Source organism: Neophocaena asiaeorientalis, unplaced genomic scaffold (genome assembly GCF_003031525.2).
Source record: "Neophocaena asiaeorientalis asiaeorientalis breed wild unplaced genomic scaffold, Neophocaena_asiaeorientalis_V1.1 scaffold479, whole genome shotgun sequence".
NCBI classification, from domain to species: domain Eukaryota; kingdom Metazoa; phylum Chordata; class Mammalia; order Artiodactyla; family Phocoenidae; genus Neophocaena; species Neophocaena asiaeorientalis.
This window is the reverse complement of record NW_020173774.1, coordinates 1,162,519-1,176,522: the sequence shown is the minus strand read 5'-3', so window position 1 is coordinate 1,176,522 and position 14,004 is coordinate 1,162,519. Positions and strand designations below refer to the sequence as shown.

General features: G+C 42.3%; 1 protein-coding gene across 3 annotated transcripts in view; it reads left to right on the top strand.

Annotated features, from left to right (window-relative positions):
• Positions 1-14,004, top strand: part of CADM1 (cell adhesion molecule 1) — a 326,949-nt gene that overhangs the window by 275,121 nt on the left and 37,824 nt on the right. For all 3 annotated transcript variants that reach the window (XM_024751830.1, XM_024751829.1, XM_024751828.1), the window contains exons 6-7: positions 8,651-8,750; positions 11,835-12,007. In XM_024751830.1, the coding sequence (XP_024607598.1) occupies positions 8,651-8,750; positions 11,835-12,007 (273 nt within the window). The remainder of the gene's footprint in view (positions 1-8,650; positions 8,751-11,834; positions 12,008-14,004) is intronic.

Below are 14,004 nucleotides of genomic sequence, written 5' to 3'. Positions count from 1 at the left end.
CACTCCCCTTGACACGGAGAGCCACCATATTGTCTAGAAGACAAGGCTTGAGCTCCAACTTGGAATCCCTTTTGTCGTGTGGATTTAAGTCCTAATTAATTGAACACAGAATTTTGCAGCGTTTGTTTGTTAAGACACTTGTATATGGTACCAGGAGAAATTGTGGTGTCCGATTATGTGAGAAATCAGCCAGATGTGTATGCTGTCATGCTTTAAATAATCCTTAAGTTTTTGGTGAGTACAGATATCAATTGTGTAGTATGCATCGAAGTGATTAACGTCAATGTAATTTATCATCTGGAGCTTTCTGAACATAAATAAGTGAGTTGTTTTGTTCAGCAAGGTGTTGACCTCTCAGAATTAGTGAATTAAAGTCTCCCCTCCCTTCTTTTTATTAAAAATATGAAAGGCACCACAATCAGCCAAGTGTTCGGTTATTTGATTTTCCGGGGCATTAGCTGCTCTTGTTTGTGGCATTTCCCTGTTGGGTGCTCGTTTGCAAGCTCATTAATAAGGTTTTCTCATAGGACCGTTGCTGGGAAGGAAGAACATACAGTAGGGCTCTTAGTTTTCTAGCTTTTTCATTCTAAGACTCAGCAAAGGATGCGGCAGCACGCAGTTAAATGTTTAAAACAGAAAGTAATTGTGCTCGCGAGCTGGAATTCAAAGCTCTCTTTCCTTAGATGTTAGGCAGAGAACAGTTTTGCTTTTTAATGTTCTGAGCTATATGACCCTAAACTCTTTCTGTGCAGTTTTTTCTTTCCAATGTCTGTGTATATAGCGTTGCTCAGATTTACAGCAGGGTTGATTATAGCAGAATGTGGTAGAATTGTAGCACGGTTAGTGGAGCTTCAGATCTGAGCGAACATACTCTTGTCAAATAAAAGCCTGTTTAAAGGAGAACAGTTCACTGTCTGCGCGTTAAAAGAAAACTGTCTAAATAGCATCAAGGTGGAAACACATAGCGACATAAGCTGGGAATTCAAAGAAAAGGTGTGACCCTCAGTACGGAATTCAGATTGCTGTGCAAGGGGGGAAGCCTTACTCTGGACCGAGGTGAATCCGAAGCTCTGGAATTACTGCTGTGTGTCTTTTGCTTTCCCCCATCGTAGCCTTGCTCTTTAAAATGTTTTGCAAAAATCCTCATCTAGTGAGGGTTTTGTGTGTGTGTGCATATCTGAAAAAAAAAATTTAAGAGATATGTTTTGAAAGGGAAAATGAAACCAAAGACTCAAAAAATGGATGTTTGAACGCCTTCCCTGCTCGGATTATCATCTGCCAGTTAATTGTGTTCGTGGACATCATTTTCCAAATGAGTTTTATTGACTCAGTGTAGCCAGATATTTTGTAAATCCATATTCCTGTTCATTGAGGGTCCACAGAAGGCTAGATTTTTTTTTTCTTTCATTCCCTCAATTGGGGGAAAATTGGGCATTGAGGGAGATGATCAAAACCTGTTCTTTGTGCCAAAGTAAATGTTTCTCTGGTATCGATAGTGTCCTGCAGTGAAGGAGGGAGAAAAAACCTGGAAATGGGAAAATCTTTCCTGTTTGGAGTGGAGGATAAGACACAGTTTACCGTGGCAGCTCCCATATCCCATCCTCTCCCCCATCAATTCTGTTCCCAGGTTGTATTCTTCAAAGCGTAATAGCTGGCGTTTTCATATTTGGCCTGTTTCTCTCTGATCTCCGGTCTCTTTTTTTTTTTTTTTTTTTTTTTTTTTGCGGTACTCGGGCCTCTCACTGCTGTGGCCTCTCCCGTTGCGGAGCACAGGCTCCGGACGCGCAGGCTCAGCGGCCATGGCTCACGGGCCCAGCCGCTCCGCGGCATGTGGGATCTTCCCGGACCAGGGCACGAACCCGGGTCCCCTGCATCGGCAGGGGGACCCTCAACCACTGCGCCACCAGGGAAGCCCCTCCGGTCTCTTTTTTTTAACAGAATATGCTCTTTCTCCCACTCTCCCTTTCTTTTATTTTTTTTAAGCAATGAATTGAGTTCCAGGGAAGTTATTTCAGTATTTATTATTCCTCCTGAAAAATAATCAAGGCGTGGAGACCCCCCTGATTCAAACTAATGTTTTAACCTATCATTTTTTGTGTTAACACACAGTAGAAGCGGGTCCAAGTTCCTGATGCCATTAACTCTATAGAGTGTTAGTGAGGCATTCTGCAGTGCCAAAGGGGGCAGGAGGCTGAGTCACTAATACTCAAAAAACAAAGAGTAAATATTGGGCCAACTCCATTGTGAACAAGACTTGAATGACATGACTCTTAGGGAAGGAAGACTTTGCCATCATCCCTGCCTTCTGAAGCCACGCCCTGTCGAAAGAGGCCTCTTCCCACATCCGTCTTCCCACATCTCACTGTCTGACCTAATGTATTTGGAAAAGATGTGTCTCTGTGGCTGTGGACATTGAATACTATGTAGTGAAACTAGTCTTCTAATGTGCTCTCTTAATGGTTTTTAACTCAGGTCAGATTTTGATTCTGTGGAAGGTTCAATGGTTGTAAAGCTAACATCTCAAAATCTAAAAAGAATGTTCCAAAGGGGATCGCTGGGGGGAGTGGGGGCTTAATCAGGAGTTTGGGATTAACATATACACACTAGTATATGTAAAATAGGTAAACAACAAGGACCTACTGTAGAGCACAGGGAACTATACTCAATATCTTGTATTGATAATAACCTATAATGGAAAAGAATCTGAAAAAGAATATGTAAACCTGAATCCCTTTGCTGTACACTCGAAACCAACACAACACTGTAAATTAACTATACTTCAATTTAAAACAACATATGTTTTTAAAAATGTTGAACAAACAAATAAAACTTCCTATACTTAAGGTGGCTAACAAAAAATAGATAAAAAGAATGGTTCAGCAACATTCTTTATGATTTCATTTGAGATACCACCTTGAAATATACCCAAAATGCTAAATAAATGTGTAGTGAAGTGGAAGTATGTAAATCAGACACGCGGGTTGAACCTCACATTTTGGGAGCTGGATTAACCTTCTAAAAGAAAAATAGAATTGTATTTTGCAATGAGGGCTGTTAAAGTGATTAAACAAGAAGGCCATCAGACCAATCTAATAAGGTGACTCTGATGCCTTGGTAGCTTATGTAGCCAAACCAAAACCTAAACCAAAGCCAATGCACTCCAAGGCAATGAAACTTAAGCCCAGCCAATCACAAACAGCTAACCAGGCTTCCCAAAAAAGGCAACTGCTCAAGCTCTAGCCAATCAAATAATTCACTTGCTTTACTTCCGTGTCTTTTCTATTAAAACCTTTCCCCCAGCTCCTATTGGAGCATTTTCAGTTTGGGCTGCCCTGTTCAAATGGATGCTCAAATAAACACTTGAAAATTTTAATGGGCCTTGTGTATCTTATAACAGGGCTTAGAGGGATTCATGGTCTGCTTGTTTTTGTTTTGTTTTTGTTTAACCAGTAGCAGAGCTAGAAGCCCATGCCTCAGTGTTCCCCCACTTTCTCATTCATTCGTTCACTTGGTAAATATGTATTGAACGCCTACTATGTGCCAGGCACTGACACTGTTCTAGGCACCAGGGATACAAAACCTTTTCTTGTTACAGAGCTAACGTTCTTGTGCAGAAAATCTTGCTATGAGAATTTTCTCACCCAGTGTTCACTTTCTAATTCTGAAGATTTCTCAGAGATACGGAAGAGTGCTGTGTGGGTGAGCATGCACCCCACTTCAAAGGCACTGGAAAGTACTCTTTGCCACAACATCACAGAATAAAATTTGATTCTGTTGGGTAAACAGTAATTTCAATACCCACAAAGCTACTTACAAGTTGCAACAAGAGGAAACCGCATTTTACTGTGTAATGTGGCACATGCTCTTCGGTCCCACGTCCGTCCCCCCAGGTTTGACTCATCCCACTCATCATAGCTCAGCCCTCCTCAAGAATAGCAGTTTAAGCGCTCCAATTCCTACAACAGATGTAACAGCAGGAGGTCCTTCACCTTGCAAACAAACAAACAAACAAAATAAATGGCAGTGAAAATTATTCGCGAATGTATTACGACAATGGGAAGCAAACCTTTTGCAAGATGTTCTTTTTAAGTCCTCTGAGAGCTCGCTGTGACTGTGTTCTCTCACCAGCCCCAATGACCTCGTGATACGTCGCCCTCCTTCAGAGCAAAGCTGGGCTCTCCCAGCAGCTTAGGCAGCCATGTTATAGGGGTTGATTCTGCTTTGAGCTCAAGCAGCCCCTAATACTCACCAAATCTCAGGTGCATCTCGGCATTGTCGTGCTCCTCCAAACTGCAGTAATCCCCCACGATTGACAAAGACCCTTCTGTCAGTGCTTCCCCACCTGAATGCACAGGCACTGACCCAAACCGTCCTCCCAGCCATTCTGATTCCATCTGTGCCCACACTGCCCTTGAGTTCTCCCTGGTAGGCCCAAAACAATGAACACTTGGTCAACAGGCATCCAGTCTCACTCTAACAGGTGTTTCAGAATGTTGGATGAAATCTAAGTAAGGGATGCAAAGAGCCTGCAGGAACAGATTTGCACTTGGGTTCCTGGGCCTGATTGCAGTCAGCAGATCAATGAACATTTGAGGCCCACGTCCCCTGATTTAGAAAATCTCAGGCAGGGAAAGCATCAGGAGCCCCTGGGCTAACAGGTCTCCTCCTGCCGTGGTGTCAGGGCGCCTTCCCTCTTATCTCAGCAATGCTCCTCTCTGGTACATGGTGAGGATAATATCCCAGGCAAAAGGAAACCACGGTGTACTTTTTTTAACTAAGAAATTTTAAAGACCTGATATGTTAGTGCGGTAATCTAGAGAGAAGGAGACCGTGACTTTTCATTTACATAGGAAAGTGCAATACAGGTTCCAGAGTCTTGAGTTTCATCTTCTGAAAAGATCATAGAATATGGTACAAGGTCAGACTGGCATGAAATCAATTGTAATCTGCCAGCAAGCCATTCTAACCTCTTTAAGAGTTTCCTTTTATATATATATATATATTTTTTCCCTTCATAGAGAGAGCAAAGTCCATTTAAAGAAAGTCTCATCAAATCAGAATGTCTTTCTAAGATGACTTTTTTAATTGGCTGCTACTGTAGTGTGACCTAAAGCCTCCTGGTATTTAACCCTCTGTGCGACATTGACCAATGGACGAATTTTGTCTGCTGGAGTAGGCTTGCTAAACGTCTTTTACGGGGTTTTTAAAAAATGACAGTGGATTATGAAAACCTCAGATCCCTCGACCTAATTTATTAGCTGTTGGTGGTACCATCTCTGTAACTTTCCATGAGTGCACAGACCTAACTATTTTTCTTATTTTTATATAGCAGTTCCATTTTATAGTGACATTAAGCCATTCTGCAGTACATTTCTAGACAGTTATTGCACTTGGGCAGAAAGTGTCATCTGGCTTTTAGCCTTGTGCCTTCCAACACCAACCGAGGCGTAAAATGATCACCCAGAAAATGTTCTGGGCCTTACCTCATTACTTAGAAATAAATCTTGGAGTCTGGTCCTGTTTCAGAAAAGATTTGGTGGGTTATAACGTTTGATTTATGGACATAATTAAAATCTAAATGATGAGCTTCTGGGCTGTTCAGCCAGCCATCTGGAGTGTTCAGTATTTTGACATACTCGGATTGTGGTCAGGATTATCCTGGGAAAATTTAGCAGCCCTGGGTTCTAGAGGTGCCAGTGGAGCCCCAGGGTTTCTATTCCACCTGTTGGGAAGGCTCAAGTTCCTCTTTCAGGCCAAAGGAGGGGGAATTGAATTTGTTTTTTAAGCTTCCTTCACCCAGAGATGGATCTTGGCACACAGACCCTCTATTTGGCTCCTAGGCTGGGCGTGAAGATAGCTCAGCTGCCCACGGTCGAATAATAATGCCCGTAAATACTGCCTGTGTCAACAGAGGAGGACATTTTTCTGTATAATACAAGCAAGATTAATGTTTACCTTTCCAGGCACCTATTAAGGTGTCTGTGGCAGCTGTACCCATAAGTAGATGGTAGATGTTTCTCCAGAAACCTAGAGAGTAAATTGGGAAAATCAGTTATCAAAATTGAAGGTGTATTTCCTATGGCTTAGTATATGATTTTTTTAAATGTAAATTCCAGGTATAGCAAGGCCTTAGCTTGTTATTCCTAATTTATGTGAGTAATTGACAACTGGCAAACAGCCATTAGGAACATAAAAAGCATTTAACTAAAACAAACTCAGTGGTACTGAAAAGGCAGGGTGGATAGATTTTCAACACCGTCTTTATTATTAATGGGAGTTGAGCGTGTAAAAACCCTTAGTGCACTGTGCTGAAAAATATACTCTCTCTGTTGGCTTGTAAATTACACAAAGGAGAAAAGAGGACAAAAGAGCCTTCCACATTGGCCAGCAAGCCTTCTGCTTCTCCTTAATTAATGGGCCGAAGTCAGCAGTGCATGGAAAATGTAGACCTTCTGTGGATCAGAGATTAACGTATAAGAAAATGTTACGTTTCAGCCCAAATTTGGGGCTTTAAATTTAGGTTTCCTCAGAATGGTTCCTGGATAAGGATGACAGAGGTTCCTTAACCAGAAACTCCAGAAGTGTTGCTGTTTCTGAGCAGGGGAGCCGGTATTTTGTTGTCTGTGTTTTCAGTGGCATAACCTTCTACCATTTTTTTTTTTTTGATATCTTGTGGGTTGTTTTTTTTAATAAACTTTACCAACTAGCTCTGTGTGCAAGTGTATTATACCACCAAAAATAATAGACCCACATATGTCACCCAATGGTTGTATTTAGCCTACAGTATGGTCTGTAGCTCTCAAAGGTGGGTGCCCAGGACACTTGCCCAGCAGCCAGTGCTCATTTAAGGTCATCGTGTTTATCCTTTTTGAGTATTTTTGCCTTTCTTTAATGATTAGCTTCCCCACCCAGCTATCAGTATCTGGAGACCTCTAGGCCATTTTCCTCTTAAACATTGCCTTTGCCAACAAGTCTAAGAATAGAATCGTGTTACTTTCAGGGGTCAGCTGGAGCTTTCAGTCCCAGTTAACTTACGTTCGCTGGCAAGTGACTTAGCGCCTCAGGAAGTTACCAGTTCAGTGTACAGTGCCCACCGATGTACAAGAAGCCTCTCTTAAAAGGTTCTGAATGCCACGTGGTTTTCAGAGACAGAAAGATCCAGTGCTAATAACACGACTGTAAAAATACATCCAGAAAACAGCCATCCCTAGAGAGGACCTCGTGCAGCTTGTTTGGCTGTGTACAGGTAGAGGTGGTTGAGCCCCGCCATATTTCTCTTTGCTCCCTGATACCATAGGGTGAATGATGATGAGCGAACCACTGCTTGTAAAAGGCCAAGGGGCTGTTGTTTGGGTGGTGTGATTGTCCGAGAAAGTAAAGTTATGGCAATTGTTTTGACCTTTCAGCCAACTGATGTCTTGCCCTCTCACATTTATTACCTCTTGGGTACATTTCCAAAAATATACATTTACAAAGTCATGAAATTAAATGAGAAAAATGATTTAGGGCTTAATAGCTTATTAGTTCGGCAAAGGGGGAATAAAAACCCTCCCAATTCCATTCAGGTTTTATTTGTAAATGTATTTGTGTGTGTATCTAAGTTAATTCCAACCCCTCCCCCTTCCCTCCCCATTCCCTGTACCTCCTAGCGTTCCTCTCTCATACCCACAGCCCCACAAACTCACAAACGCAGTTTTTAAATAGCTAGTGGAAATAAGAATACCCACATCACTGAAGTATTCACTTACGCCTAGGAATACATCACTTAGGAATACCTAAATACCTGACTGCATTAGGAAGCTATACTCGGTATACTTGGCTTTAATTATGGATTGCCATTGGGAAATGTGGGTTTGAATCAATAATCCCTCCAAACATACATTTCATGGGGCTGCCTCTCATTATGCTACCTCTATGACCTTGGACAACCTACATCATTCTCTAGGTACCAATGTTCTCGTCCCTAAAACTGGGCTTTTTCCACCACCAAGGACGGTTCCTACCATAGTAGACTCGGTAACCGTCAGTTTCCTTCCTTCTGATATGTTTACGTTGAGCCATCATAGAGTTTCATTAGGGGCCACCAAAACCTCCCAGTTCTTTATTCTTAGACATTTGAGTGGAATTCAGAAGCTTTGCCTTTCCCATTTGAAAACAAGAGCACAGAAGTGGCAAACTTATTAATATGCAGTGTCACAACATATTGTCACATAGTAATATATGATCTATGATAAACTGTATCAGTTCTGAGCACAGATAGTAATATATGATCTATGATAGAATGTATCAGTTCTGAGCACCGCAGATATCTGTGGCTTCACCTCAGCATGAAGGCAAATGAGTTTCCTTTAGCTTGAGTGAGTCTGGAGATAAACTTAAATGTAACAAAATGTATTTCACAGGAAATGTTTGATGTGGCGTGGTTGGCTTATGAATCTCTTATCTATTTGTGGTTCACTTCTTAGAGTTATTAGTCAGTTTAATTTGAGCAAATGCCAGGATTACTTACCAATTAGAAGGATTTTACTGAAGGCATGAGGATGAGAAGCACGTGAGTGCTGGCAGTATGGGGTTTGTGACAGCGTGCAAGTCTGGTTCTGCCTGATGATATCATTTGCTAAACATTATACTTTGTGTTGTTGTCACACAGATAAGCCTCAAGTGCATATTCAGATGACTTATCCTCTACAAGGCCTAACCCGGGAAGGGGACGCGCTTGAGTTAACATGTGAAGCCATCGGGAAGCCCCAGTAAGTTCTGAAGGCCAAGGTTGGCAGAGGGTCAGGAGCAGTAAATGTCACAACACACAGATGTGCGTTCACAACTCATTGGCCTGTCACCTGTCTCCTGCTGTAAAGGATGGAAGATTTTTCAGGAACTAAAAGAATATTCAGTGAAAAGGGGAATAAATATCTGTGGTTCCTAAGGGTGAAGATTGGGAGAAAAATGAAACGCCAGCTAAGATTGAAATCTCAGCGAATTCTCTTTTATTATCATCAACATGACTGTCAGAACTATTTTCTCTCGCCCACATAAAATAATCCTAATAAATTTGTGGTGTGCCCACAATCTAATGATATGTCTGCTACCTTCTGTGTTAATGTCTAACTAAGCCGTTGGAAAGATGGTTTTCAGACTTAAATTAAGCTGCTGTGTGTAGGGCCAGCTGTAGGCAAATGAATTTGCCTTACTTTTCATTTTGCTTCTTCCCTCAAGGAAAAGTGACTACTAGAAATAGTTTTGTTAGTGAGGAATGGCTTGGGAATTTTTCTCAAGGAATATGTATACATACTGCATAAGGGAAAAAACTCACACTCTTATTTTATCGAAAAGTGTAAAAAAAGTTACTTCACTTGCCCCTGCTAAATTAATGAAAGTGAATTCGAGAAACTACATGTATTATCACTAATAAAGCAAAAGCCATGTGGTGGTACCACTTTAGCTATTCTTCCGTTTTGTTTGGGGAGAAGGAAGAATCCTTTCATCTTTCTAATAGAGTGAAAATTGTTTTTAACTGTTTCCGAGGGAAAAAGCAATCCATTTCACGTGGAACAACAGGTCAACGTAGTGATGGGGAGCAGTCAGATTTTATTGGCCCCCAACAAAAACCAGCATTGAGCTCCCTCTGCTGTCCCCTCGCTATGATTTTTATCCCCCTCTCAGAGTTTTGCAAACTAGCATATTCATACAAGGACCTCAGAGCATTTGCGCAAAGCTTCCCCCAAGTCTTCGGAAAGAATTCTCCCCATGACAGCTAAGCGCTGATCTCTGAGAGAACAGAGAGCCGGAGGGGAGCCTGGCTGCAGTGGGCTGTCTTTGTCTTCCCACGTCAGCCCTCCCTATTTTGTGTGTCCTTCTCCAGGGGCGAGGATTTGCTTCTCTCTCTACTCACCGTTTGGAGTTGTAAAGATGGTCTTTAGGAAGGAGGAGATGGTCTTGCTTCTGCTTCACTTTTCCTTGGGTGTTTCGAAGTTATTTGGTTTTAAGTACTTCCAGCTTTACCAGAGCAGTCTTCTGCTTTGAACACTGCAAAAGATTCAGCTCTTTCTTTGTGTAAACTGTTTGAATTAGGCCCCAGGTAGCAAATTGCCTTCCTTCCAAAACGATCCAGTGGCAAAAAATAAAATTCTCTCAGGCCTCTTGCCACTTACAGTACCAGCCACATTAACTACATTTACAGTCTATGGCTTGCTAACCTCTATTTTGTTTCTATATTTTTTTCCCCTGAAGAAGGTACTGTGTTCAGTTGCATGTGCCACGGGGACAGTAAATTGTATGTCTCCTTCGGGACACTGATGCCAGAGAGGGTATTTGCTTGTTCCTCTCAAGTCGGCCCGGGTCCACGGTTGTCTGAGAAGAGCACGGGTTACTTGACTGCTAACCCTTCTAGCATATCACCTATTTATTTTCTCAAGAAATTGCATACAGTAAAAATGGTAATTTAACTTGCCGTTAAATGCTGTGAATGTTCTCAGCATTTACCCCCACTGATGGTTTCAAGCAGCGGGACAGTAGGTCTGATTGCCAGGCAGAGCCGTTCGCCATTGCCTGCGAGGAGGACGGATGCAGGGCTCATTTTAAAATAATTTACTGGGTTGTGATAACAAACCCATGTGTCATTAAAGAAGAACTGCGACTTCACATCCCATTGGAAAACCGGAATGCTACTTGACAGGGCTGTCTCGAGCGCCCATTCATATGAAGCGCGGGTCTTTGGTTCTGATGCTGCTCCTAGCGGTAGTGCAGAAAATGAAAGGAAGCTGCTTCTGTGCTCGAATCTCTGTGGCCCTGCCTGGGAAATGGCAGCTTTCAGGCCCAGCCCTAGATGTGGCCTCGATTTCATAGGGGCTGCCTTGAAGGATTATAAATTCACTGAGTTTGAAAAAGACTCGGTGTGTGTGCAATTTGGGCCCTGGAGCATCTTGTGAAATTTGCTTTTTCCTGATGGATACAAATGTGGTCTTTAAATCACGAAAATAAACTCCCCTCTGATGAGCAAGTGCCGTAGGACCCCAGGAGTTCACGTGGAGTTGCTGTCACTCCACAGCCATTGATCCGGGAGCCTGTCCCTCAAGCTGGGGGCCTGCAGGTGCACACACAGGGGAAGGGGAGCAGTGTGAGGGCCTTGGAGAGCCAGGGAAGACAGGCATTTTGCCAAGGAACACATAGATAAGGTGGCTTGGGGCCTCGGAAGGTGCAGTGGGGTCTTGGGTTGGCGGAGGGTGTGTTACGGGTAGGGGGTAAGGGGACAGGAAGTGATTACATCTTTCCAGAATGAGAAGAGGTAATTTTTTTTCAAACAGCAGAGGCCAAAGAAAGCACTATTCAGCTGTAAAAGTCCACTCCTTTCTGTGAAACTCGAAATCCACTTAAATATCACAACTTTCTATGCCACTATCTCGGCGTGTTAGTAACCATGAGATTAATGCATGTACCACTAGCCCAGGATTTGATTTTTTTTCCCCCCTAATTAATGAGATGATTAACAATGGGTGAGCTCTGTCCTGTCTGAATTGGTGTGAAAGCACACAGCAGGGCATAAAAATAGGGCACATTAGTTTATTTGCAGATTTGTTGAAGATGAATTGGAAATAATGAGACTCCTGCTTCTGGTCTGTTGAAAGTTTTTCAACACCTGATAATATTTTTTAAAAAATGATATTCCAAACAGATTTGTGAAGCCTTCACAGCTGTAATTCTCTGAACTTAAAATAAGTCCTCTTTAATTGTGTCATCCTGCATGGGATTCATTTACTGTGTGGGTGAGAGGTTTGATGCAGACATCTTGGTGGGAAATCATAATGCACCCTGTCTCTCTCCCATTCCCTCTGCAGGCCTGTGATGGTAACTTGGGTGAGAGTCGATGATGAAATGCCTCAACACGCCGTACTGTCGGGGCCCAACCTGTTCATCAATAACCTAAACAAAACAGATAATGGTACATACCGCTGTGAGGCTTCCAACATAGTGGGGAAAGCTCATTCGGATTATATGCTGTATGTATACGGTACGTGAGAAGACGAAGCCCTCTTCCATTTGACTCATGTATTATGTAGCTGCTGCTTGTGATTCACTCCTAGAGCTTTTGGTCAAGTTGAAAACCAAAAAAAACAGTTTGTTTCCTTCAAGAATTAAAGAAGCCTGGCCCAAGGTGGACCCCAGTGCTACCACTAGGAGGACAGCAACTTTTCTTCTCCCCTTCTAATCCTGGGGGCTTCCCTCTAGATCACAGGCTCTGGTCATGCTGAGTAGGAAAGCTCTGTCCTCAGGCGCACGCTATGGAGATTATGTTAGAAATAATGACTGCGAAATCCAACCTTACCAATTAATGGCTTTTCAGCTCAGAAAGTCTATTCCCAGTGGTATTTTCCGATGATACCTGGGCTAGCCTTTCTCCTGCTTTGATGAGCGCAACTGTCCTCCTTTCAGCATGAAGCTATTACATTCCATATGTCGCAAGCCCGCAAATATTGGAAAAAAAATAGAAGGTCCTTGGTAGCTCTGTTAACCACCTATAGCTACTGCTTTAGACAGAAGTGCTTTTTTAAAAACTTGGTCTGTTTTCTTAATCTCTTTTTGCAGGATTATTAAAGCATATGATCATGAATTTCACTTTCTAGTCAACAAATACTTACCGTGCACCTACTTGTACCAGCCGTTTTAAACTCATTTCCCATTTTATAGCTCATGGTCAATTTTGTGTCTGCTGAATATTCTCTGTTTCGTTGAGGAGTGCACTGCCTGTCTAGTCTTATGATGACGAATTGAGTCTCTTCTGTCCAGTTGACTCTCTCGGTTACTTTTACACCAGGAAAAATAGTCATGAGCTGACATGACACGGAATGAGTAACCATAGGCATGACGATTTCAGTATCTTGTAAATATATGAACATGTGTGTGCATTTCTCTCTTCATGTGAGCCATGTAAATAATCCAAGTGTAAGTGTATGTGAATATACACATATACACATGTAAATCTACATATGGGATATTTACACCATAACGTCTTAGAACCTGGCCACTTTCCTCATGAAGAAAATAGGAGTAGCAGTCTCTTTGATGAAATAGAAGCATGCTTTACCTCATATCTACATGGATATTAAAATATAATCCTTAGCCTGTACCTGAGTTTTGTTTTCCTCAGCATAGTGCAAAGTTAAAGGCTCACATCTAATCACTTTATGTACAGACTTCTGAGGTGTGATTTCTTTGCACACTACCCATGTTGTCTGCGGTCTACACATAATAGCATTAATTCTCCCTGGTAGTTAAGGAGATCAGAGTGAAGGGAATGGCTCTCCGTGTAGGTGCAAGGAGGTGCCGAGTGCCCCGTTTCCAGCCATCCCCCTTTTGCTTCTACATCCCTCCCATGCTCAACATCAGGGTCTGAGCCTCATGCGAGGCCCCAGCCTTGCTGTTAATCCAGGTTTACAGACGACTTTCATTCAGCTCTTCTTTAAAACGGCAGATTATGAAAAGCAGAGACAAATTTCCACCAGTCTATTATGTGCTTCCTTGATTCAGAAGACTCAGTTATCTGGAAAAACAATTTTGACTTATTGTACCCACTGTTCCGACATCTCAAGATGAGAAGCGTTTTGTGGATTTGATAGATAGATTTGAATAATTTTGGATCCTAGCTCTGGCTAGCATTTATTGAGGGCTTGCTCACTTCGTTCCATGCGCTAGGGTGATAGTTTTACATGCACGATCACCTCTGATCTCCACGATAACATGACGAGGTAAGCGCCATCATCATCCCATTTTACAGATGATAAAAGGAAGCTTAGAAAGGTCACATAAGTTGCCCAAGTTCACATGGTTACTAAATATGTTTCAGAGCCACGATAACTTTGACTCTAAAGTCTACAGTGAAATGTGTGTCTTTCTTTGTAGTTTCTCTTACTCTCTCTGCTTCCCGGTAGAACAGTTCCCTCCAATGCAAGATTGTCGTTTGGGAATGAACTCGCTGGGCCAGAATGCATTATTTGAAAGCCAGGAAAC